Source organism: Clarias gariepinus, chromosome 5 (genome assembly GCF_024256425.1).
Source record: "Clarias gariepinus isolate MV-2021 ecotype Netherlands chromosome 5, CGAR_prim_01v2, whole genome shotgun sequence".
Lineage (NCBI taxonomy): Eukaryota > Metazoa > Chordata > Actinopteri > Siluriformes > Clariidae > Clarias > Clarias gariepinus.
This window is the reverse complement of record NC_071104.1, coordinates 40092627-40119831: the sequence shown is the minus strand read 5'-3', so window position 1 is coordinate 40119831 and position 27205 is coordinate 40092627. Positions and strand designations below refer to the sequence as shown.

The window sequence follows — 27205 nt, the reverse complement described above, 5'->3', positions numbered from 1 at the left end:
AGGTTAGGAGAGAGAAGGCGTGACCATGGGAGACAGACATACAGAAAGAGAAAAGAGAGAGAGAGAGAAGAAGAGAGAAGGACAGAACAGAATGAAAGAAAGATTGACAAACAGACAGAGTGAGATAGAGGCAGAAAGAGGCAGAAAGAATGAAAGAATGAATGAAAGAGTCAGAGAGATGGCAAGATAGGCAAAAGAAAAAGAAAAAAGAGGATGATAAAAAGAGAAGGACAAAGTACTGTAAATGAAACAGAAGCAAGGTAATGAAACAGAAAGACAGACATACAGCGTGAGACAAAGATTAAAGAAATGAATTGAGAGAAAAGGGGACAGACAGACAGACATATGTACAAAAAGAGTAAAAAAGAAATAAACAGACAAATAAAGAAACCAGAAGAAAAAAGAAAGAAACAGATAAGAGAGAGAGAGAGAGAGATTTTTATTGGCACCCTTTATTGGCATCACTAAATGAAAATTGTTACTCATAGATTACAAATTACAAATGTTTATTACAAATTATTGAATTTTTGAATTATTAAATTGATTTATTTAAAAAAAAAATCTAATAAACGGTAATAATTTATTTAGAAATTATAGGTAACAAAATAATAGAACCATTAAAATATACCGTGATATGTAAAGAATAAAGAATTTCACTGTGAAATGATGTGTGACGAAGAACGGCTGAACTTAACTTAAAAAGTAATTATTCGCCACCAATTGTGCAAGTTTTACCACTTAAACAGATGAGAGAGGCCTGTAATCTTCATCAGCTGTATACCTCAACTATGAGAGATAAAATAAAAAAAAAATCCAAAAAATGACATTGTAGGATTTTTGAAGAATTTATTCGCAGATTTTGGAGGAAAATAAGTATTTGGTCACCAACAAACAAGCAGGATTTCTGTCTCTCACAGACCTGTATCTTCTTCTTTAAGAGGCTCCTCTGTCCTCCACTTCTGTTATCAGTATAAAAGACACCTGTCCACAACCTCAAACAGTCACACTCCAAGACCATGGCCAAGACCAAAGAGCCGTCAAAGGACACCGGAAACAAAACTGTAGACCCGCACCAGGCTGGGAAGACTGAATCTGTAGTAGGTAAGCAGCTTGGTGTGAAGAAATTAACTGTGGGAGCAATTATTAGAAAATGGAAGACATACAAGACCACTGATAATCTCCCTCGATCTGGGCCTCCGCGCAAGATCTCACCCTGTGGGGTCAAAAGGATCACAAGAACTGTGAGCAAAAATCACACAACCACACGGGGGGACCTAGTGAATGACCTGCAGAGAGCTGGGACCAAAGTAACAAAGGCCACCATCAGTAACACACTGCGCCGCCAGGGACTCAAATCCTGCAGTGCCAGATGTGTCCCTCTGCTTAAGCCAGGACATGTCCAGGCCCGTCTGAAGCTAGAGAGCATTTGGATGATCCAGAAGAGGATTGGGAGAATGTCATCTGGTCAGATAAAACCAAAATAGAGCTTTTTGGTAAAAACCCAACTTGTTGTTTTGGAGGAGAAAGAATGCTGAGTTGCATCCAAAGATCACCATACCTACTGTGAAGCATGGGGGTGGAAACATCAAGCTTTGGGGCTGTTGGTCTGCAAAAGGATCTGTGTAAAGGGAAGAATGAATGGGGCCGTGTATCGTGAGATTTTGAGTGAAAACCTCAGCAAGGGCAATGAAGATGAAATGTGGCTGGGTCTTTCAGGACAACAATGATCCCAAACACACCGCCCGGGCAACGAAGGAGTGGCTTCTTAAGAAGCAGTTCAAGGTCCTGGAGTGGCCTAACCAGTCTCCAGATCTCCACCTCATAGAAAATCTTTGGCAGCAGTGGAAAATACCAGCACCAGTGTGTGAAAACCTTGTGAAGACTTACAGAAAAGGTTTGACCTCTGTCATTGCCAACAAAGGGTATAAAACAAAGTATTGAGTATTGTTGAAATTTTTTTTAAAAATTGATGAAATACTTATTATTTATAAATTCTTAAAAATCCTACAATGTGATTTTCTGGGTTTTTTTTTCTAATTTTGTTTTTCATAGTTGAGGTATACCTATGATAAAAAAAACTGGCCTCTCTCATCTTTTTAGGTGGGAGAACTTTTTTTTCCCCACTGTATTTTTACTAAATTTTTCTATGATATATAATTTTCCACTTGCTCAGAGTCACCATTAACGTTGAGAGTTTTCCTCATATCCTGTTTCTCTGTGCTATAAATACGAGGCCGCACATATCAACCTCAAACCAGGCTGCCTCTCCCAGGAGGTTAAGCCCTGGCCATAGAAAGAACTTGTACCGGGATGATGAGACATTAATCAACACAGAGATAATTAAAAAGCGATGTTTTGTATGCTAATGATCGTGTTGGAGTTGAGCGAGATCGCTTTATACATTTCTCGAACCTCGTTAGTGCAAAAATATACAATGTCCTTGTATGGCCTTAAAATTAATTGCTTTGTTATTCCTTTTATGCATTAATTATTGTCTTTATTAAATGCACATCCCGCTGGCGTTTGTTCTGGCTGTACTTTAATCTGTTGCTTTTTGTGTGTCGGTAATGGTGTGGTGTAATGGACACGGCCAATGCTGTAAAGCTGAATTAAAATTAATGCAGCTGAATTAAACTGAGAGAAAGAGAAAGAGAAAGAGAGAGAGAGAGAGAGAATGATAGACAGATAAATCTTCTTTACAGATCTGTTCCCCCATCAGAACTCATTGATTAGCTGTGCTCGGTTTGGAGGTCATTAACCAGGCATGTTTGAAATGTCAGTAATGATTTTGGAAATAATTTAATTGAGCTCACGTCAGTCTGCAAAGTCGGCTGTCTTCATGTTGGATAAAATAAAATGTTCCTCTTTGGAGAGGAAGTAAATGCTTTTCAGAAATGTCTCCTTACAGAAAACGTCACCATATCAACCTTCTGACCAATCAGAGCTCAGGATTCAACAGGGCGTTATCTGTGGACGTAACCGTTCCTTTATACGGTGCTATATTTACTTTATATCTGGGTAATAATCCAGACCTGAATCTAAGTGAAATTTATTTGTATTAAACCGGAGAGACAGAAAAGAGAGAGAGAATGAATCAGACAAATAAAGCGATCAATGTTATTATGCTAAACAGATATAATCCCTGGCAGTTCTGTGTGTGTGTGTGTGTGTGTGTGTGTGTGTGTGTGTGTGTGTGTGTGTGCGCGCGTCAGACGTGGGTTTCAGGCCTGCCCCTCATCAGAGCTCATTGATTAGCTGTTCTGCATTTGGACGTCATTAGCATCGTGTCTGAAATGTCAATAATGACTTCAGAGATGATTTCAATTTAAACGTGCTGGTCTGAGAGCAAGAGAGGCGGAGTGCAGCAGACCATCCGTTACACACTGCAGGAAACACACTGTGCTAGTGTTCATCTGTGGGGTGTTGAGGTGGTTAGCAAGCTGTGTTAGTATTCACCTGTGCAGATTTTTTTATATCTGTGTTAGTATTAACCTGTACAGGTGGGTATTTAACTGCTTTTGTGTTTACCTGCGCAGATGTTTTGCAGCTGTTACTGTGCAAGTGTTTAGTTAGCTGTGTTCGTGTTTAACTGTGCAGATGTTTAGTTAACTGTGTTAGTGTTTAACTGTGCAGATGTTTAGTTAGCTGTATTAGTATTTACCTGTGCATATGTTTACTTAGATGTGCTAGTATTTAACTGTGCAGATATTTAGTTAACTGTGTTAGTGTTTAACTGTGCAGATGTTTAGTTAACTGTGTTAGTATTTAACTGTGCAGATGTTTAGGTAACTGTGTTAGTGTTTAACTGTGCAGATGTTTACTTAGCTGTGTTAGTATTCACCCGTCCAGATGTTTACTTAGATGTGTTGGTATTTAACTGTGCAGATGTTTAGTTAGCTGTTTTAGTATTCACCCATGCAGATTTTTACTTAGATATGTTGGTATTTAACTGTGCAGATATTTAGTTAACTGTGTTAGTGTTTAACTGTGCAGATGTTTAGTTAACTGTGTTAGTGTTTAACTGTGCAGATGTTTAGTTAACTGTGTTAGTGTTTAACTGTGCAGATGTTTAGTTAACTGTGTTAGTATTTAACTGTGCAGATGTTTAGTTCACTGTGTTAGTATTTAAGTGTGCAGATGTTTAGTTAACTTTGTTGATGTTTAACTGTGCAGATGTTTAGTTAGCTGTTTTAGTATTCACCTATGCAGATTTTTACTTAGATATGTTGGTATTTAACTGTGCAGATATTTAGTTAACTGTGTTAGTGTTTAACTGTGCATATGTTTAGTTAACTGTGTTAGTGTTTAACTGTGCAGATGTTTAGTTAACTGTGTTAGTGTTTAACTGTGCAGATGTTTAGTTAACTGTTTTAGTATTCAACTGTGCAGATGTTTAGTTCACTGTGTTAGTATTTAACTGTGCAGATGTTTAGTTAACTTTGTTGATGTTTAACTGTGCAGATGTTTAGTTAGCTGTGTTAGTATTTAACTGTGCAGATGTTTAGGTAGCTGTGTTAGTGTTCACTGGACCTTTGCAGGTGTTTCTGTGATCATACTGACCTGTCAATGCAATTATCTAGCTAGCGTGTGTGTAGCTTTTTTGGTGTTTAACAGTGGTTGTAGTTGGTGTGTAATATGTTGTTGTGTTTTGTGTGTAGATATACATGCTGTAGTTTAACTGTGCAGGTAACATTATTTATATCTGATTTATTCCTGTACCTGTGCCAGTGTTTACTTAATGCGTTTTTTATTCTCAGTTGAGTTTAGATTTATTTGCACAGCACTTTAAAAACTGGACATTGCCACAAAGCAGCTTCACAGAAATGTAATATTAGAATAAAATTTATGAGCTTGTCCTTAATGAATAAGCTGCAGGCGACGGTGGTGAGGAACATCTCCCTGAGACAAGTCGAGGAGCAAACATTGAGAGAATCCCGACTTTAAAAGGAAAACCCGTCCTCTTCTGGGTGAAAGTGTGATTATAAATAAATCACTTTTATAACCCGGAGCTGTGGAGTCACAGAGCGCGGATACATGAGCAGGAAGTTCATTCCAGTTTCAACATGAAGTCTAGTTTGTTAAAGTTATGAACTGTTCACTGATGGTGGCTTGGAAACATCTGTTCATATCGATCACAGCACAAAGGCACTGTCATGTATTTTAAGTGTACTTTTGAGATCTTCATGTGAGACCACTATTATCAAACACCATCTGATAATGAGAACTAGGGCATGAGAATGAATCAGGCATTGATGAATCAGGTACTCCTGCCAAGCCCTGACTCCTTCTCTTTCTTCCCTTCATCCTCCTCTTCTCACTTTTACTCAAATATTATTGACTAACACTGGCTTGAGGTGCAGGTGCGAATGTTCTCCCTTTCTTTTTTTACCGCTGGATCTCCGTGGTGTCGTTCTGATCCTCACCGAGATGTGAAAAGCCGGCAGGTGTGCTGCATCTGACCGAGTGCTATCACACACTCGACATGTCAAGCAGATCAAACCCTCATATCTGTGAGAAACCTTTTTTCTATTTTTGGGCCCCTCTGCGGCACAACACAACACTAAATATAATTTTATTTGGCTTGGCCTTGGGAGAAACACATACTGTAGGAGGCGAGCTCACAGCTACACACCATGTTTAAAACGCTAACGGTCCTGTAAGAGACAGGAACGGGACAAACGATAGAAAACCCAGGCGTTCAGGGAAAATAATTCGGAATCATTGCGCTCGAGGGAGGTGCTGGAAATCTGTAATGTGATCTCACGGTGTGTGTTTGAGGAGAGAATGATAAAATGCTGCTAAACATTCAGTGTGTTGCGTCCGAATCAGCTGCGTCGCCTCTTTGTGCCGGTGGAGGTCTAACCCTCCCGCAGGAGCAGAAGGACCTTCAGGCTCGGCTTTGTCCGAATACAAATAAGCACTTCTGTCTGAAGTGACCACCAGATACCCACAAGCCCCCGGGTGAGAGAGTGAGCAACACTGTAACATCAGCATTAATTAGGTTTGAGGCTGGGGAGCGCCGTCTCCACACACACACACTCAGAACGATCACGGGTAGCTCTCAGGTTTCACTGGATCCTCTAGAATATTTAGTCTCATGTATAAAATGTAGACAATCTAATGAACAACACAGAGAATCAGCCCCACCCACCTCTCACCCTGCCCTTAACCACATGCTGCATACTGAGATGATTTAATGATTTAATATAGATGCAAAGAATATGACTCCAGTTTCAATGTTAACCCAATACTGACGCGTAACCTGTGCTAGAGTTAACCTGCGCTATTGTTATTTTATTATCTAATTAATCATGCTACTGTCACTTGTGCAGCTATTTAGTTGTTGTGGTGTTCAAACGTGCTGGTGGTACGGTGACTCCGTCAATATCAGCTGTGCAGGTGTTTAGTTGTGCAGGTGTTAACTGTGCTATTGTTACCTGTGCAGGTGTTTCATTGTGCAGGTGTTTGAACATACTGGTGGTAACTGGTTTAATATGACCTGCTCAGTGCTTTGGTCCTGGTGGTGTTAACTGTACTGTTACCTGTGCAGCTGCTCAGTAAGACGATGGCGAGACGATGCTAAGCGCCGATGTTTTCTGACACAGAGCGCTCATATCATTTCTTCAGGGATGTGTGAGAGCTTTTTTTTTCCTGAGATTACGAGACTTATCTGTGAAGATGCATCTCAAAGTTCAGTCTGCTGCTTTTGTCTCTTCTAAGTAAAGAGGAGAGCATACGTTTCTTTTAATCGTCCTCATGACCTGAACATAGCTTCATAATTGGTTCCATTAGCGTCGGCTGAGCACCAAAGAGCCCGTCAGTCTTCTGCTTGTTAAAGATCAGCAGTGATCTCACACTTTCCATTTCAAAGCTGTCTCTGACCAGCGCTTTCAGCAGCTCCTGCTAATTACCACGCAGACGTTCTGAAAGAGACGGAGATCAAGCCGGCTCCTTTAAATGGTATTTCTGGAGCCGTGTGGAGAGCAAATGTCTTTTTAAAGACAAGCGTCTGTCTTTCATCTGGCTTTTATATAATTGGGAAACCGCTCAGGACGAGCTCTTCTGAATTAGCCCACGCTGAATCAAATGCTTCTTTGGCGATCTGAAGCAAACTACGGTAAAGGTGAACTAATACAAGAATGTGTTGTAACATGTCAAAATCAATACCTGTGATGGGAGACTGTGCTGCTAAGAAGCAGAAAAGGGAATGAAAGCACCATGGGTTTGTAATCTATTCAGGAGTGATGAGCTTTTAGCTAATGCATTAATTACTGCTTAACAAGGTCACACGGAGGCTTAACACGTCCAACTCCTAAAAAAGTCAGGTGGTCTTTGGGTCTGAGGTTGCTAGGTTCGGACTAGACCAAAGCACTTAATCTTAAACAAACGAACAAACAAAAAATCGAGAAAGAGAAAAGGATTAGAAACGAGAAGTGAAGAACGCAGTAGAGTTTTGTTTGGTTGTTTTTGTCTCCCTCAGCTTCGTGTCCCCCGGCCGCTTCTTATTCTCAGTTATTCATGTTTCTCTCCTTTCATAACAGAGCGCTCATCATGTGCACTAATCCACATTGACCTTCATTATCTCAGTGTTGTCCCGCTCACTTTTTACACTACTGTCACTGTTAATTGCTGTAGCAGGTTTTAAGCCCATCTCATATACACAGTGGTTATAGTGTAGAAAAAAATCACCGTTTTTAAAATAATCACATTATGTTGCTTTGCAGCCTGAAATGAAGACAGACACATTTTTCGTTTTATCCAGCTGTATTGACTCCCTGGTGTATTCACTGACACCATGCTGTTGGCTGAGGATCATCTGGGTGCTGTGGGTTGCAGGGTCGAGTCTCGGTGCGTGGGACTTGTTTGTCCAGTGGGTCCCATGGGGCTTAAGCGAATTGGGATTTGGGAAGTTTGGAGACTTAGGCTGGGTGAGGGGACTTGGGTGTCCTGGTGCCTTTCTATCATTCCCAGATGTTCTGTGAGATTGGACCAGACGGCCTGGACTTTGGTCTCCGTGGCCATAAATGAGCCTTGGGTTCCTGTGATCTTTTCACCAGTTGAGGTATAACTGATAATTAATGCTAGTGCGTTAATGTCCTGTGGTGTTAATTCTATGCCTGATCGGTGTTTTCTTTTGTGTACAGTTTCAGTTTAATTTAATGAAGCTACAGAAGCTTGACACTGGAACCAATACAGCAGGATTTGAATGCTGATGCAAGGCGTCAGTGATTAGTGAGATGTGTGACGTGCTGGGGCTGATGGGTCATGAGGGGTAGATGACGGGATCTCAAAACACACAAACATGCATATTTTACACCAGACTGAGCTGTAGAAACTGTCACATGATGGGCATCACACTGTGTGAAGGTGCCAATATATTTATTTTACCCCACAGACATGAATAAAAGCCAGTTAATGCGCACAAACTCTGCGCTCTGATTGGTCGCTGTTTTGTTAAACGTCAAAAATGTATTACATGATACATTTTCAGCAGGGTTTAAACCGTGACATCCGAGGGCTCGGGGCTGAAAGGGGCAGGATCAGCGCTACAGCATAAGCGAGGGCTTTTACAGGGTCGTGACCACAGAGTCGAGGAACCGGTCCTAAATTACATCACCTTGTGCTGCTTTATTCTCCTCACAATAACACAGTTAACCTCCTCATTACACTTCATTCTCTCGCTCCCGGGTTCTTTACACACACCATGCACAAAACGAAACGATAAGGTTCCAGAGAGAAACAATCAATGCACAATTAAAATAAAGAGAAATTCTGACATTTTATAAACTGTATTTGATTAACTGTAGTGTTTCTGCAGGTTCGGGTTTTACAGAAAGAAAGAAAGAAAGAAAGAAAGAACGAAAGAAAATCAATAAATGTATTAATTTAACACATATCAGGTAACAGATCTTATCAGGTACGTGTACTCCAGTTACTGTTGCTAAAATAATTAATTAATTAATTCATTCATTAATTAATAGTTTAGTATGTATGTTAATTAGATATTTATCATTTGTTTGTTTTCATCTAATTTGTTTTTGTTCAACTCTGTTTTTTTCTGCCAAACTGTTTCTGTAAAAATAAATAAATAAATAAATAAACGAGAAAATAAATACCTACACTAGGTTTAATTCATTTACTTTATATATAGTAATAGCTAATAATTATTAATTAATTAATTAGTTAATTGATGTGTTTTTATTAAGAACATTAAGTAGAAATGACCATTTGCTTGTGTATTTGTAGTTTTAAAATTTTATTTTATTAATTGTGTTCATGTATTTTTCCTGTCATCTGTAAACATGCATCTGTAAACAAAAGCAAATAAACAAATGCACAAGGTTGATTAATTTAACACGAATATGTATAATCTTATTCTGCACACCGCCGCTATTTATTTATTTTTTATTTTTTTAATAAAATGTATTATTTTTTTTATTTTTTATTTAAATGAGGAGTTTTTTCCATTTTAACAGCTTTTACTTTTACAGGAGAAATAAAATTAAATCACGCCGTGTGAAGCATCACGTTAAGTTTGAGTGTGGGGTGTCAGTAAATAAGTGTGTGTGTGTGTGTGTGTGTGTTGATCCTTTAACTGACGAGTTCGCTCATGTTGTTCAGGATGCTGGAGTGGCAGATCCTCTCAGAGACGCAGAAGCTCCATCTGTCGTAAATTACAGAGCGAGAGTTTTCTCTCCACGCGCCGTTTCTTCTGCTGTCATGCATCACTTCATGCCTGAGTAAAGACTAAATCTCTCTCTCTCTCTCAGTCTCGGCCCTCCATCTCGCGCTCAGTCGTGTGTGTTAAAGCCCGTGTGTATTTACACCAGCAGAGCACACAGTGAAAAGCCCCGCCTCTGAAATGATACGTGACGTCCTGAGACGACTCCAAAATCCTGAGGAATCAACACATGCTCCAGCACCATGAGACGTTCTGAGCAAATCATCTCAGTTCTCTGTGCAGAGTGACTCGGTTCTACGAGCCGATCGTTTTTTCCCTCTTTCACCTTTCTGGATCTTTGAGGGTTCAGTCAGAGCTCGGTGCGGTGCAGGAGGTCGTGGATCTCACCGGAGCATTGTCATGTAGCATGGGGATCTGGGTTTATTTACACTCAAGGTAACATAGTGAGACAAAGCAGGGGTGCACATACTTTTGGCCATGTAATCTGCTGAAAATACTGGATGGAGATGTTTAGTGAGGATTTAGTCCAGTCCTGTTCTAATCCAGTCTGATGTTCAGGTTCACACGGCTAACGCTTCAGACAGACTCTGTGTCGGTGTGTGTTACGAGGTTAATAGCAGCTACGCTACGCTACACTCACTCCACCAGGCCGTCTGCTCTGTTTAACTCAGACAGACAGAGATAGACGACTGGGTCAGTGATCATGATGTCTTCTGGAGAAGGAACAGTGTGTGTGTGTGTGTGTGTGTGTGTGTGTGTGTGTAGCCTCATCATGATGTTTATACCAGTTATATACCAGACAGACAGACAGACGGACAGACAGACAGACAGACGGACAGACAGATGGACAGACAGACAGACGGACAGACAGACAGACAGACAGACAGATGGACAGACAGACAGACAGACGGACAGACAGACAGACGGACAGATAGACAGACAGACGGACAGACAGACAGACAGAGAGACGGACAGACAGACGATCATCATGAATGCAGTCTGGTGTCTCTCTATTTTTTTTTTTTTTTCCTGTCTGATGTCAGAGACGGTGAGACGGTGAGACGGTGATTAATGTCCATTTCTCATAAAAAAATCAGAAGAGATTAGATTTATAAATCCATATTAATCAGACAGGTAGAGATCCTGTAACATGTGTAACAGGAGCTACGTTGTTAAAATCTCTCTCTCTCCATCTCTCTCTCTCTCTCTCTCTATTCTGTTAAAAATAAATAAATAAATAAATGAAAGCGTTCTATTAGAAAAACTGAAAGTAAAGTGCATCATCATACTCACGCACAAAAACCAGACCTAGTTTTTTTTAATACTCAGGAATCAGCGCTCACCTCCCGATACCATATTCTAACCACCGCGGTGCTGATTCCACTAATATTGTGATTCTGTAATTATCTCCATTTTATAAATATCACAATATTATATGTTTTTATTAGATTTTATTAGGTTTTACAGAAAACCACTGTCATAAGAGAGTTTTAACTTTATTCGACAGCTTCACGACTGAACTGATTATGAGTAATTAAATGTATCTCGTTGCTTATAACATTACTTTTCTAACTTTAAAAACGGTTGCAGCGTTTAAACAATATAAGAGAATACATTCCTGCTGCAGGGCGCAGAAGCTCGTGCACTCGGTACAGAATGGGTTTATCTGAAGCTGATCACCGCTCACGGTGCGTCTCTATTATAAAATGTAAACACACTTTAAATAATCATTTTGGAGTCATTGTGAATTATGAAAGATTTATAAATGATAAATTACATGATTCATGTAAAAAAGCATTGTGATTTATAACAGAATCTCTATTAAGCCTGTTGTTTCTTATCGACTTCTTGTACCCTGATTGATCTTTTTGATTATATTTTATTATTTAGTTTGTTTGTTTGGGTGGCACGGTAGTGTAATTGAATGCACCTTCAGGGTCCGGGTTTGATTCCCAGCCAGGCTCGATTCCCGTCTCTGTGTACATGGAGTTTGCATGTTCTCCCCGTGCTTGGTGGGTTTCCTCCGGGTACTCCGGTTTCCTCCCATAGTCCTAAGATATGCAGGTTAGGCTAACTGTCATTCCCAAATTGTCCGTAGTGTGTGACTGGGTGTGTGTGTGTGTGTGTGTGCCCTGCAATGGATTGGCACCCTGTTCAGGGTGTACCCTGCCTCGTGCCCTAAGTCTCCTGGGATAGGCTCCGCCCCCGCGACCCTGAATACAGGATAAAGCGGTATAAGAGATGAGTGAGTGTGTTTGTTTGTTTGGTCACTCAGGCCGTACAGCTAATCCACGCTACACAACTGTAGACAGGATGTTGTATCAGATTTAAAATGGTGTCGAGTCTGTTGTAGTCTGCAGCAGTCAGCACACGTTGTGGCCAGTTGGCGTGGCAGGTACAGGAGTGTGCTGTGAGAGGAGCAGACTGAGAACAGAGTCCTCCTGACACCAGTATATCAGACACAATGTTTTAGAGCCGACTGAACTCTGTGGCGGCGTGTACACCGGGCACCGACCCGTCTGAGGAGCGCGTGACGTCAGTATGGCATGAACACACAGGGCGGATCATGTGCAGGAGCAGCCACGTTTTATATGAAACCAAACATCAAAAAAAAAAAAACAGACAACGTCTTAATTTGGTGCTCAAATGTAAGAAAAAAAAAAGAAGAAGCAGACACTGAGCAGACACTTTCCATTTTTAAATTTTGTTTTAAAAATGTGGCATGATGTAGAAGCTTTTACTTTTCTTTTTCACGAGTATTAGTATGTCATTGACGGTTAAAGAGCTTGTAGAAGTTAAAGCGTTAAATCTAATAATAATCTGATCTGATCTTTAATGTAATCAGTGATATTATTATTATTATTATTATTATTATTATTATTTGAGGTTGAAGCCCACGTACATGTCTGTGTGTCTCTCTGTACAGCAGAACTCTCTGTCTAACTTATTAATACAAAGAAATCCCATTCTGTAAGGTTGAGTATCTTACGCCTTGTTTACACTAAGTTGTCCTTCTTTGGTGCTCAGACAAATACACTCCCTGTTCGGTAATCGGAGAGTGAATCACAGATGAGAAATGGAAAAAGTAGATAAAAGGATAAAGATGAAGTTTTGTCTTAAAACCACTCCAGCGTGTTAAAATTCACTTATACCACTTCAGCGCTGTTATTTCAGCCAAAGTGAAAATATGAACTAATCCCAGTCAAAATATTCACTTTATCTTTTCTAATTAATATCTATTGGTGCAGGTGTTTGTTTACATTGAGACAGTAGCGCATTAGTAGATTATTTTACAGTAGATTATTAAATCCCACACATAACTGTTCATAACATCACTTTTACTCCACATTTAGATTTCAGTCAGATATACAAGTACTGCTAAAGATTCAGTAAAGTCTGTCTTTTTTAACCTGCCAGACAGCCAGGCAGACAGGCAGACAGACCAACAGACAGACAGCCAGGCAGACAGACCAACAGACAGACAGACAGACAGACAGCAATGTTTTTGCGACGGGTTTCTGGTCGTCCAGTGTATAAAACGTAAAGACATCATTGAAAGAGCGAGTTCTGACCGATGTACAGACAAAAGCTCCCTTTTATTTATAGAGATCATTTTAAAGAGCAGGGTGATTTTTATGCCATTTGTGAAATCCACATCTGTAACTCTCTAAGAACTTGCACTTAAACCAGTCTGAAAGCAGAGTTTATCAGCTGCAAAGGTTTTTTTTAGGCTTTTACACATTTAGCGATATTGCCTTAGAAAGCAGATAACAAGCTTCCCCGAGTTTAATGCAACGCTTAACAACTTTACTTTCTACAAAATGCTAACATTAAATAAATAAGTAACTAAACAAACACATAATTCATATTGTTTGTTAGATTTTTTTATCTTTTTATTTTTGGTTTTATATAAAAAACAAATGAACAAATGATGCACTGATTCAGCGTGTTCACCCAAAGTTTTCCTCGCTGCAGACGGTGGCGTGTATTAAAACCTCTGCCGTCTGTCTAGCGTCCATGTTTGTTTGTTTATTTATTCTACTTCTTCTTCTTCATGAAAGTGGACTCTTGCTCTCATGAGAGTTGTGGTGAGAGTTTGGTGCACTCAGTTGGCCTCAGTTGGAGTTTCTTAGGATTGTGAAGGTTGTGTGGTGTGACTTTAGCTTAAAGGACATAAAAAGGAAAAATAAATAAATACATAGAGACAGTGTAAATTATTAAATGATTAAGTAAATGTTATAATCTTCTACATAACTTGGGAAGATTTATTATTATTATTATTATTATTATTATTATTATTATTCAAAAAGTAAAAAGAGAGCAGAGCACAGTTTTGCTTTCTGGAGTGCCAAAACTTTAAAGCTCAATATCTTCAAACCGCTCAAACTGCAGAGAGAGAACTTTAAAGCTCCAAAGGGACAATGTGATGCTTTGATCCCGGCCATAAAGCATCCAAACAGGACTTGGTTGTCCCCGAACCCTACCATCATCACACCCCTGGAGAGCAGGAGCACCGGACGTGTCGAGTCACGCAGCGATCACGCCTTCACGAGTCCGGGTTCCTCGGCTTTGGCGTCAGATGGAGGAAGCGCTTCTTTACGAGCTCTGAGTCAAACTGGCGTTTTATGTCCTGCTTTAGTAGCTCTCGCTGGCACTGATACGCCGTAAAAGTGTGCAATAAGCAACAGGTCTTTATGGCGGCTGCTCTAACAAGGGCCAAGAGGTGAACGGATCCAATCTAAACCTGGAATCTACACCAGCAATCCAGGTCTCGCGCATCAATAAAACAATATAGGACAAGCGGCAGGAGTTCCCAAGCAGCCGAGTGAGAGGGAGAGGGCCGAGTCGGAGTCTGGCTGTAATTAATATTTAAAGAGCATGCACTTTCATACTCTATACCGGCCTTGAGGTGTCATAGCTTCCTCTAACCTTCACATGTACACACTGATTCTCTGATCACTCTGTGCTACAGGATTGAGAACCTAGCTCATTGGTGTGCATTGTAGGATTTTACGAGTGCACTAAATGTTTCCGATGGTGATTCCTGGTACAACGTGTCAGCTGCAGAGTGTGATCTACTGTCTGCTCCGTGGGACGATGCTCTGGTGATTCCATGATGTGTCTCCGCGTCACGGTGACCCTGATCGAGATGATGCTGAAGATTATGGATAGAACACAAGTTTTATGCTTTACATCTGTGTGAGTTCAGTGCTAAAACGTATTTATAACTCTTGTCTTGTGTTGTTTTGTATTGGAAGGTTTGCAATTGTAATCTTCTGTATAATTGTGTGAGTATTGGTCAGGGACACGCTGGTATCAGTGCACCAAGACACTCTGCAAAAACCACTACCAGCCTACAAACAGGGACCTGATGAAGTGTAACTCCCAGCACACACCCGAAAACTGATTCTCATCACCGATGCCTGATTACATTCCTGACTCTAACACGGAATACCGAATACGAACGCTCAGTCCGATCCCACACCGTAAAGCACCACTCTGTGTATCCGGGCCAGTTCACTCCTTTATTTATCCTGTATAGTCATTAAGGTTTTGATCCTCTGGCTGTCCCTACAGTGGATCAGGGTCTGTCTGATCCTCGTCTGTACGCTTCACCGGTCACATGACCCTCACCTGTTTATGGTTTCTCGTGTTTGGTTTTGTTTATATTGAGTTTGCACTTAAAAGTCAGTTGACCTGCATTCACGTTCTCAAGCCTGATCATTACAGTAATCATGTTATTTACAACAACAAAAACAACAACAACAGTATCATCTAATGACAATTATATTTCATCAGACACACTTCAGTAGAGGCAGAATCATTTTTTTCGTTTTAATAACAGCAAGAATCGGAAAGATTTATTTAGATTTTAAAAAACATTATGTGCTGACAGTCAGGACAGGACACGTCTCCCTGCACATAAAAACACAGAAGTGTCATTTTATTTACATGACACTTTTAACAATGGCAGTGGGAAGAAACTTAGAGAGGAACCAGACTCAACAGGGAACCCATCCTCATCTGGGGTATAACATTTAGACAATGAGTTGAACATTTTTCTCAATTAGTTTTGGAGTGGGAATTTTGCGCAAATCTTCATCATGCTGTTCTTTAGAGCTTGACCTTTCGATGATGACGAAGATGATGAAGATGACGATAAATAGCACTGATGACACTGATAAAAATAAAAATGATGATGATGAAGACGATGATGTTGATGATGATGATGATGATGATAACAACGATAGGGATGATGATGATGATGATGACGATGGCACTGATGATGATGATGATGATGATGATAATGATGTGATGAAGCAGGAACATGGCGGCCATTTTTCCTTGGCCAGTTTGTATCTGACTGCAAGCTGTTTCGTTCTGAAGTGCAGTTCTGCACATGTGAGCGATTCACACTGAGCTAACAGCGCTGAGGGTCTTCATGCATTTCTGCTTCAGTTAAAATGCTGTCTTGTGCAACATGATGTTTGTGGACTGACACCAAAGCAAGAGAACATAACCTGAAGACACACACTTTGATATTGTTTAAAGTTTAGAGATGTAAAAGTATGTGAAGGGAAAAATCTGGACTACTGTACAGCATCATGGATTTCACTTTCTGTAACTCGAGGAATATTGGACAGATTTCTGAAAAACATATTTAATCTTGGAGGAGAACGGATTTCCTGGTTCCTCTCACAGTTCCAGCCTCATTTCTCTATAATCTCAGGGATTCTAATTTATTTATCACCTCTACGTGATTATCACCTCTGGATTGTTCGTTAGGGCTCCAGCTGTCCGTCCGGATTTCTCTAAAGCTGCTTTGTGCTTTGTTAGAAGATGCGAGCAGATCAAACTGAACTGATGATTCTCTATCCTGGGAGCGTCAGGACTGAAAGGGTTAAACATCTTCGTCTCTGCATCTTGTTTAGATCAGAGTCTGTTAGAGCTTTGTGGACATGTCTCAGGCGCTCGGCCTATGATTTTTCTTTTAGACGGGTGAAAAACAAATCGAGCACCACCAGGGCCGCCATCCAATTAGCTTTCAGCTCTGTAAATTTTCCTGTCAAGAGCCTTTTTACTCTACAGAGGAGACGCAGTTTACTCCCAGGGAGGCGCTTGAGCTCGGCTGAGCATGTTCGGATGGTTTTCTTCTCTCTCTCTCTCTCTCTCTCTCTCTTTCTCCCAAAGCTCTCCACATGTTTGTTTTATGGTGGGAAATGGTTGATGCATGAGCCGCGTTGTCTGCTGGTCTGTGGTGTGTCATGGTTCACTCTAAATGAAATTAATAAATGGAGATTAGTGCCGTGAGCCAGGATTCACTCAGCGTATTCAGTGTTAGAGCCTCTGAGTGTGCAGGTCAAGCCTGGGATTTAGCAGGATAAGTGGATTTTTTTTTTTTTTTTTGGACTCAGGCGTCCCTAATTAAAGATTCAGACACATCCTGAGTGCAGATTAAGTTTGTGGCTTTTACACATTCCTCTATTATTGTACTCAAGTCCGTGGAAAAGTCAATTTCTCACAGTACACCAGGGTCTACAAACATGTCCACCCCTGACTACAATCCCCAACACCTCCCTCTATCAGGACATCTACTACACACACACACACACACACACACACACACACACCTGTTCCCACCTGTCTGCACTTGCATCATGACTCCACACTGCACTATTCAATTCAATTCAATTCAATTTTATTTGTATAGCGCTTTTAGCAATTTTCATTGCCGCAAAGCAGCTTTACATAGTCAAAAGAATTATTTAGGTTTGTATGAAATGTGAATTTGTATGAATCAAAATGGTCAGTTTGTCCCTGGTGAGCAAGCCGAGGGCGACAGTGGCAAGGAAAAACTCCCTGAGATGGTAATAGGAAGAAACCTTGAGAGGAACCAGACTCAACAGGGAACCCATCCTCATTTGGGTGAAACAGAAAGCAGTAAATGATCTGCATTTATACAGTGTGTAGGGTGGGAGGCAGTTCAGCTATAATAGCTGATGTTAATTGATGTTAATATGGAGTCCAGGTAGTTATTGAAGACCCAGGTAGACTTGTAAGAAGTTCCAGTCATGAACTATCGAACTGTCAAGTCCCCAGAGAAACAGTTGCCAACACCAGTCAAGGCCAGAACCATTTTCTAGGTAGGTATTTTCACTACATATTCCTCTTTCATTGTTTTCCTTCAACCTTCGAGATTCTGAAGTTTGTGTCCAACACCATTACTGCTTGTCTTTTATTTCAAGTTTTTTTAATTATTTATTTATTTATGTGTTTTTTTTTTTCGTTTTTTTTTGGGGGGGGGGGGGGGGTGGAGTTAAGCACTGGCAACAGTCTGGATAAAACCTAGTCACAGAATAGAAACTTTAGACATGCTGGCGAGTGTTTTATTCACCATCTGGAGCAGTGCTTGTGTGGTTTGTAATGTAGAATGTTATATTTTATAGTACAATTTATAAGCTCTTCATGAGTTTTATCAGTTGATATACAGCACTGTGCAAAAGTCTTAGGCACCACATTATATGCTGTACCAATTTTGTTATATATTTTTATCATGTCAAATAATAAATAAATAAATAACATTACAGGAGAATATATGCATGGCTGTAAAGAAAAATATATAGTACAAGACAGAGCATTTTTTAGATGGAAACAAAAGGCGAGTGTGACAAAGTTATACACACATACAGTATATACAGTATATACATAGACATATATAATCTGCTGTATCTTTTGGTCTGATGGTGAAAATAGTCTCAGAAGACTTAGGGCACGTGGCGGGGTACACGCTGGAGGGTGCCAATCCATCGCAGGGAACACACACATACAGTTATTCACTCACTATAGGCAATTTTGGGAACACCAATTAGTCTAATCTGCACGTTTTAGGACTGTGGGAGGAAACTGGAGAACCTGGAGAAAACCCACCAAGCACGGGGAGAACATGCAAACTCCATGCACACAGAGACGGGAATTGAGCCTGGCCGGGAATTAAACCCGAACCCTGGGGTGCAAGGCGACAGTGCTAACCACCACACCACTGTGCCACCAGCTGTAAAGCTGTTTAACTTTTTTTTTTTTTTTTTTAACTATTTCGATAAAACAATGACACAATTTCAGTTTCTTTATTTAGACTTTAGTCTAATTATAATATCATCATATATGTATATTGTTTGTCCTACATTTGTGTTTCTAAATACATGATTAATACATGTTAATATATATATATATATATATATATATATATATATATATATATATATATTTTTTTTTTTTTTTTTTTTTTTTAAAAAAAACTTATTTATTTTTAAATAATTGATATCTAATTATTTTAAACAACAACACGTTGTGTCACTAAAAGTAACAAAGTTTATTTGACCTTCAGCAAAGCGAAGAGTAAGTCAAAGGTAAAGTAAAAGGCTAGAATGCTTGGAGTTTATATTCCTGCTTGATTTTTCTGATTATGTGCATTAATATGAATAGGATTTAATTAATAAATAATGACTCAATCACAATCACACTCGTCTTCAGAGCAGAACATCCCCAAGTGGTATAAGGGGAATAAAGCATGTGGGGCCCATGCTGGTACAGTATGTAGTGTTTATCTGGGGTGTGTGTTAATGTTAAAGATTTACCTGTTTTAAAAAAATGTTTAAATGCTTTTTTAAATAAAAAAACAATTAAAAAAAATATAAGTAAATATGAGTAAATTCTCAGATTGAGGCCTCTGACTTGGCAGCAGATGAATACAAGAACATCTAATCAGGCATCATACCTAAAGCTGTTCCATGCAGAGATCCTTTCATGCAGCGAGTGCTCTGTGGCGATTCGATATCCTACTGACTTCAGATCAGCAAAGAGTCGAATGGTGTTAGGTTGGGTTCTGTTCCATCTTCCGTTATGGTTCTCGTAATAAGAACAATGCCTGGGATCCAGATTTTTTTGAGAAAACATTTAAACTTTTTTAAGTTTTATAAGTTTGAGTCCCCATGTTTTGGATTAAGGTTAAAGAGGAACTTTAGCAGAACTCACATCTTGTTCTTAATCAGTAAGAAATATTCAGAGATGATGAATGTGTTCCAGGTGTTTCTCTTGATTCCAGGTGCTTTAGCTGCTTTGCATAATTCACCTGGTTTCTGCCGAGCTCAGTAAAGTGAATTTTACAGCCGTGTCCATGTCTGTGTGTGTGTGTGTGTGTGTGTAAGTGTTTAAGCCGAAGGTCCTCTGAGAAACTCGCAGATGTTCTTCATATTGCTGTCAGTATTGATCAGTAGGAGGATCGCTGCACTTTCCAATGAGCTGCTCGTCTTTATCTTATTACAGAAAAGCCTCGATTTATTACACAGCAAGATGAAACAATAAAATGAAATGATTTTCATGTACGTGATAAATAATGCTTATTCTCAAGTGCATCCATCCTTACAGCCATCTTTACTTTCCTCCTGAATCAGCTCATTCTGTTCCAGTGCTCGCTTCAGGAGGTGCCAAATGCCTCAGTCTTAATAATGTTCAGAGATCAACGTTTAAAGTTTTTAGCACTTTACAGAGAAAAAAATAAAAAGCGTTTCTTTATTAGCTTATTTATTGAGTTTTTTTTAAATAATTTTTTATCTTATTTTTATATTTATTTATACATACTATTTGGAAGGTGCTTTTTATAATTTAATAGTTTTAATTTATTTAGTTATTTAATTAAGTTAATTAATTTTATCTCATTTTAGCTTTTAATGGTTTAGTCTCTAATTTACACAAACTCTAACCACTAAACTCAACCCTAACTCCTCACCAAAACCCTAACCCCTAACCATAAACCTAACCCCCAACCATAACCTTAACTATTAACCATAACCTCATGTATGGTTAACCCCATAACTTATATGTTTTAAATAATAAATCTTTACGTGATTATTTTCACTTGTATTTCTTACTTTGCTTACCTTACACTTTATTGCTGCTTGTCAATTATTTTACTAGATTGTTTCACAATTTTTAAGACGGTTGGTTACTCAACAGTTTTTAACCAATAATTAATTGTGTTAGACTTCTAAATATGAATTAATTAGGATTGTATAGATCATTATTACTCCATACATATAGCTATGGAACATCTATGAGGCTAAAGAAGTTTTAGCGTCTTGCTACAGTCAGTGATGTTAGTCATGTGTCCATCTTAATTATCTCTAGCTGATTACTTTAGCCTCGGAGATGCAGTCAAACATACAGTACAGATGTGTATTTATACCTGATTGCCTTAATGCTAGTACTGTATTGTATTTCCCCCTTGAGCACATAGAATGAACACAAAGGCAGAAATATGTGCAAATTTGACATTTAGCATTTTTAATACCACGCGCTTGTAGCTTGAGTGACAGATGACCATAATTAAGCCTTAATGGTTGAATGTTGAAGTCAACTACCCTCTATTCAAACCTAAACTGCACTTTAATACCTACTGAGCGCTGTGCACTTATTAGAACAATTCCGCGCGACCTCCCTAATGCCTTTACCTTTACCTTTTCATTTGCCTGATAAGCGGCCTGACCTTTGCGGATAGACAGCGTGACAAGAAGCGCTGTTCACCGTCATCACTCTGTCAATGAGCCCAGAATGCCTCATGCTTCTGTACAAAGTTTTTTTTTTTTTGGAATAATGCTTGAACTTTTGCAGGCTGTCAATCAAAAAGGGGGTGGAGTATTAAGCAAGAGTTGGAAATAAATGAAAGTGCATCAAGTCAAAAGCTGTAAATGTGTCTGTTCGCACTAAGACAGTTTGGATAATTGAGAGACACGGGAAACATATTTGATTTGCTGCATTTGGGGTAATTAGGGTAAATGAGATATTGTGTATTTTCCTAAACTCGTTCCACTTAATGTGAGGCAAAGTCAAACAATCTTTAATATATACGTCTTTCTAATTCACAAGACTTTCCATGATGATGATGATGATGATGATGGTGATGAATGATGCTTTTATTGTACTGATTTATAAAGCGTGTGTTGTCTCTGTGTCTGCGCAGGTCAGTGGGGCCGGTGTAAAGGAGAAGAATGTGGCTCAAGCGGTGTTCAATCTCGCAGTGTGTGGTGTGTTCACTCAGATGGCTGGCACACACACCACTCCAACTGCCAACACTCCGTCAGGCCTGACACTCAGAGACCCTGCTTCAAAGTGTGTGAGTGGCATCAAGACCTGTTCGAATGGGACGTGTCCGAGTGGAGTTCTTGCTCTCTCACTGTGACCTCTAACGAACTGAGGACACGACCCCTGGCATCCGAGTGTGTCACCGCCCAGCACGGCATTCAAAGACGTTCTGTCCGCTGCGTCCGTGTGTTAAATGGCACGTCAGTGTCCAATCGGATCTGCGAGTTCTTTTCTCCTCGGCTACCTCTGGAACAGGCGTGTCTGATCCCGTGCCCTCTAGACTGTGTGGTTTCTGATTTCTCCTCATGGTCACGCTGTAGCGGAGTGTGCGGGGTGGGATTGAGGCACCGGACACGCCATGTTCTAGCAGCACCCGCATACGGTGGAGCTAGATGCCCAAATTTGAGCGAAACACAGCCATGTGAGCACACTATGCCATGTCCTATAGATGAGGACAGAAATTTATATAGCCTGAAGGTGGGGGCGTGGAGTGAGTGCAGACTTCCAGAGCAGAAAGATGCGCTGATGAATGGAAGGACAACCTTGGATTTTGCTGTTAAGGAGAGAAATATGGTAAAGAGACATGTTCAAGATGGCCGATACCAACATACACACCGTGCACACCAACACTACGAGTATCATGATGATCAGGATCAAAATCAACGACATGTTTATCGAGACATTCGCCAACAAAACCAAGACCAACTTCAAGACCAAACCTACCTTCACCAACACCAGTGGAAATTCCAAGATACAAACCACCAGCGTAAATTTTATCAACATGAACAAGGTTATCAAGACAGAACCCAACAAATTATTCAAAACCCAAACCACCAAGACCACCTCCTAGACCAAAACTATTCACAAAATCAACTTGACCCACCTCAGCATTTCAATCAACGAAATAACAAACAAACCCACATCCATTCCAGTGAAGGTCAAAGCCAGGTTCATCAAGACCAATTTCATGACCAAATCCAACATCATCAAACAAATGGACTTCACCAGAACCAAACCCATCAATACCGTCACCATCATCAAGCCCAGCCCCATCACTATGAGGCATCCAGGCTGTTGATTGTGGAGATCGGCTACCAGACACGGCAGGTTCGCTGCACAGCCAGTGATGGGAAGAACTCTGTGCTGAGGTAAGCCTTCTGCTGAGGCATGAGTGTGATTTGCATTAATCCAATTTTTATCCATTTTCACGCTGAACAAAAAGGACGGCCGGATGAACCAAGGATCGTCTTTCTTAGAGCTTGAATCCAGAGTATTCGGGAGGGAAGTGTATGTCTGCGGATTCTGCGGACTGAAATGTCTGCAGGATTTTGGGAGCAGATCTGGCTAATCTCATTTACTATCCTCTATTGTACAAGGTGACTTGAGAAAGAGGACTGAAAATATCAGAAGGGAATGAAAAACATTGTTAGGACATTACAAATTTGCTAGCAATCCTGCTTGATCCATGCTAACTAACTAAGGTCTAGGAGTGTTAAGTGCACGAACACAAGCATGCCCGATTTTTATGTTATTAAATAAATGAATTTTTCAGCCACAGTCCATTTCTATTACTCTTATGAAGCATTTTGTGTTACTGGGGTAAATTATTATAAAAATTGAAACTATAAACATTACTTATTAGCTCTTTTAGCCTCGCAGCAGCTATATCAGTGGTAATATGTACAATGTGTGTGTTTAACTTTCAGTGTAGCCATTTTGCGCTGTTTATTTCCTGTAGTTGATTCGTTGAAATGAGTTTGAAAGTCGAGCCGCTGTCATGGCCTTTTTTTTCCCGTTTCGCTTTTTGTATGGATTTCTTTCAAATTAGGGATAATGATGGCTCCGGGCGAAGCAGACACCGAGCCTTACTTTACAAATGGTTCCTGTGAGAACTATCGAACTACTCTTGTCCTGGCCTTTCATGTTGTGTGCTTTCCCCTCCATTTCCCGTCGTGAGCTGTGAATTAGTCATACACTTATTAGAGGCAGACGTACATCCAATCCATTATGTTGTTAGCTAACAAGATGCTGTCTTCTAAGAGAAGTGAATGCGTTTCTCTCTCTCTCTCACTATGATGTTTTTTTGTATGGTATAAAGCGTAATAGCCTGAGCATCAGGGAACATCATGGGTTTGTTGACTCCAGTGCCGAGTTTATAGCTTATTTACAAAGCTTGATGAGAATTTTATGGCCGATGCTCTCGCTGTTTTGGAGCGGGCATCAAACATCTGAGACTTTTTATTCAAGAATCTATTATTTAACAGTGAAGCGGCTTTGTGAGAAACTCTTTGTGACAGAAGCAGAAGGATATCCAGGCTGCTGTCTGTTTGTTTCACTTTTCCTTACATGGAACAATGGACCAATGTTAATTACTGTGGCTTGATTCCAGCTCTGCGACTACTCTCTCTGGGGATTATTTAATAAGAAGGTTTGGTGCAGATTTGTTGAGATCATCAGGTGTACACTGGTAGTTTAACAGAATGTCGGATATTTATCTCTTTTCTCATCCGTATGATATTTTTGTATCAGAATCAAAGGTGTCTGGACTGACATTTGTAAAGAAAGTGTGAAATTTCAAAATCCTCCAGTACAAGGTCACACTGCAGAAAGTGATATTCTATAAAATAAATTATTTCATCCGGTCAACTACAGTATACCTAAAATTCCTTAAAATACAATTACAATAAACCAGTTTTAGGGAGTCTATTTTAAGGCAAACATTTCTATTTTTAAAGCATAAACATTTTGTTCTGGTGACAATTAATTGGCTTCCTTTAAGAAATAAATGCTCAAAACCTTCAAAATCATTTGCCAAGAGAACAAAAATGTATGATTAAAGATTCCAAAAAAATGTCTAGAAATAGTCTTAATAAAATATTTGCTTTGTTGTGATTTTATATTAAGAAATTTAAGTACTCACACTGCAAAAAAATCTTATTCAAGCATTTAAACATGTAAAATATACCTAAATCTAGCAAAATCTACATAAATTTCCTTAAATTTGCTTACAACAAACCAAATATAATATTATAAATTTTATTTCTAGTCAAATGTAACTCAAACTGCAAGCAAAAGCAAAATAATTTGCATAACTATCTGCCAACTTAATTTTCGCTTGCAGTTGTAGCAATATTAAACTAGAAATGAGCTGAATAATATTATTTTTGGTTTCTGGTAAACATATTTTAAGAATTTAATATATACAGTATTTGGCTGTATTCAAGAATTTTTCTTTTAAGCTAAAGTTTTTTGCATTGCAATGCTGTATCTTATTGACATTTAATGGATCCTCCAAAGTCCCGTCTCCTTCATTAAACCATGGCTTTGTGATCTCTAAATTGTGTAAAGTGCAGCCAAGAGACGATTCATGTCACCTTATGCTTATACTATGGCATAAATAGACAAGAAATCTGACTCGGGTGGGAAAGTGAATAAAACTGTACAAGTTGAAGTAATTAACTGGATCACTAAAGCGTCAAACCTTTTACAAGAATTCGGCAAAGCTTTTCTCACGGTTCATGGCGTTTGCTTGGTGGATTGACCTCGCTTTTGACTTTAAAGCCGTGCGCCTGCCCTTAATGTTTTTCTTTTGGTAACGAGGCAGAACCACAGAGCAAGCTGAAAATTAACTGTTTTCTATAAAATGGCAGGAGCAGGTCACTCGGGCTGGTAGGGTGATTATGTCCTCTCCTCTAATGGACAAGTAAATATGGCATAATGGCATAATGGTTCACACGTAATTCTGACTGAACACAGACAAACTGAAAAATGGTAACATTTTAGTAGGTGCAAATATATTGAAAAACTCATACAATGGAACCTCGGATTGCGAGTAACGCGGTTTGCGAGTGTTCCGCAAGACAAGCAAAGATTTTTAATACTTTTTTTTTTTGGAAAACAAACAAGTCTTTGTTTACGAGTACAGAGTATCATGTAGCATGTTTTTTCTTGTTTATTTTCCCGATAAAACAGTGTTTCTGTTGTGTGTTTGCACGCGCATGTTATATTTTGTGTTAATTATTTTTATGTCTTTATTTTTTGGGGCTGTGGAACAAATGATTTAAGTTTCTTTTATTTCATACGGGAAAATTCGATTTGATTTCCGCTTCTGGAACAAATTATGCTTGTAATCCAAGGTTTCACTGTAAATAAACAATAAAACAGATATAAAATATACAAGACACATTTTTTTTAATTTTAAGTGTACATTTCTAGTTCTATTCCCACATACTTTTGCTTATTACTAGAAATGCTTAAAATTAGCAGAAATACCTTTAGCTTAACTCAAGATTTGTTAAATTTGCTAAAAAATATGCCTAAAAACAGGCTAGATAAAAGTGTACTTAGTTTGTTTTAAGGCTGTTTCCTACCTTCCTGCACCTATTAACAGCAGCCTGGATCCCTTTGTTTTGCATTCCTTTTCATGAACATGCTTCTTATTAACCTTTAAATCCAAATGAAGATGGTTTTAAATCTATCTAATCTATATCAGCATATATAGTGAAAAATAAGTGTCTAGGGGCAATTACTTTATCCTTCCTAGTTAAACGCACCACACTGTTGGTGTAAACACAATGTTCTACCATTCTGCATGTCAATTTGACCAATTGAGCAATTGTCGGAGAACCATCATTCTATCAGCCAGTATGTCCAGTAGGGCACGTGTTAGGAACACTAATTCACCTAATCTGCGAGTCTTTAGTGTGCGTGAGGAAACCGAAGCAGATAGAGAAAACCCACCAAGCATGGGAAGAAACATGCAAACAGACCTTAGGGACAGGAATTGAACCCTCAACTCTAAAGGCCATGGTGCTAACTGCCAAGCCACTGTGTCACCTACTGGATAATACATACAATAATAAAACACAGTTTATTATTCATCAGCTCCTCCATGAATCACAACCTTGTTGTAATTAAGGGACTTGTATAATTTGGAAAGAGCGGTCCTAATGGCCCCCATTAAACACACAGTAAAGACTGAATGAGTGTGCTTGGTCTAGATTAGGTGAGAGACTGGTGCTGGACCACCCAAGTAACCCATGCAGGTTCACCTCAGTATGCTTATCTTGTACACTCTAGGTGAAGGACTGGGGTAAGGTCATGCAGCAGGAAAGGGATGGACAGTCCAAATATGGTCTAGACACTTGGAATACATCGATGGTATGCCCCAGTCTAGGTCCGGCTGTACTACAGTAGGAAAGAAAAGAAGAGAAAAACATGAAAAATAAATTAAAAAAGGGAGACCAGTAGTGCATTTGCTTAGTGTTTATTACAAAGGTGAATAAGCAAAAACCTAAAAGGTGGCTTAGAGCTTCAGAATCCGACAAGACCAAAATAATAAACAAAATTCCCTCTAGCTGGTCCCGAGGTGAAATACCTAATGCT

At 39.4% G+C, this 27205-nt stretch overlaps 1 protein-coding gene across 1 annotated transcript in view; it reads left to right on the top strand.

Annotated features, from left to right (window-relative positions):
- The window catches only part of LOC128524381 (thrombospondin type-1 domain-containing protein 7B-like), a 216146-nt gene that overhangs the window by 29719 nt on the left and 159222 nt on the right, over positions 1-27205 (top strand). The window contains exon 3 of the mRNA XM_053496943.1: positions 21699-22968. Within this exon, the coding sequence (XP_053352918.1) occupies positions 21699-22968 (1270 nt within the window). The remainder of the gene's footprint in view (positions 1-21698; positions 22969-27205) is intronic.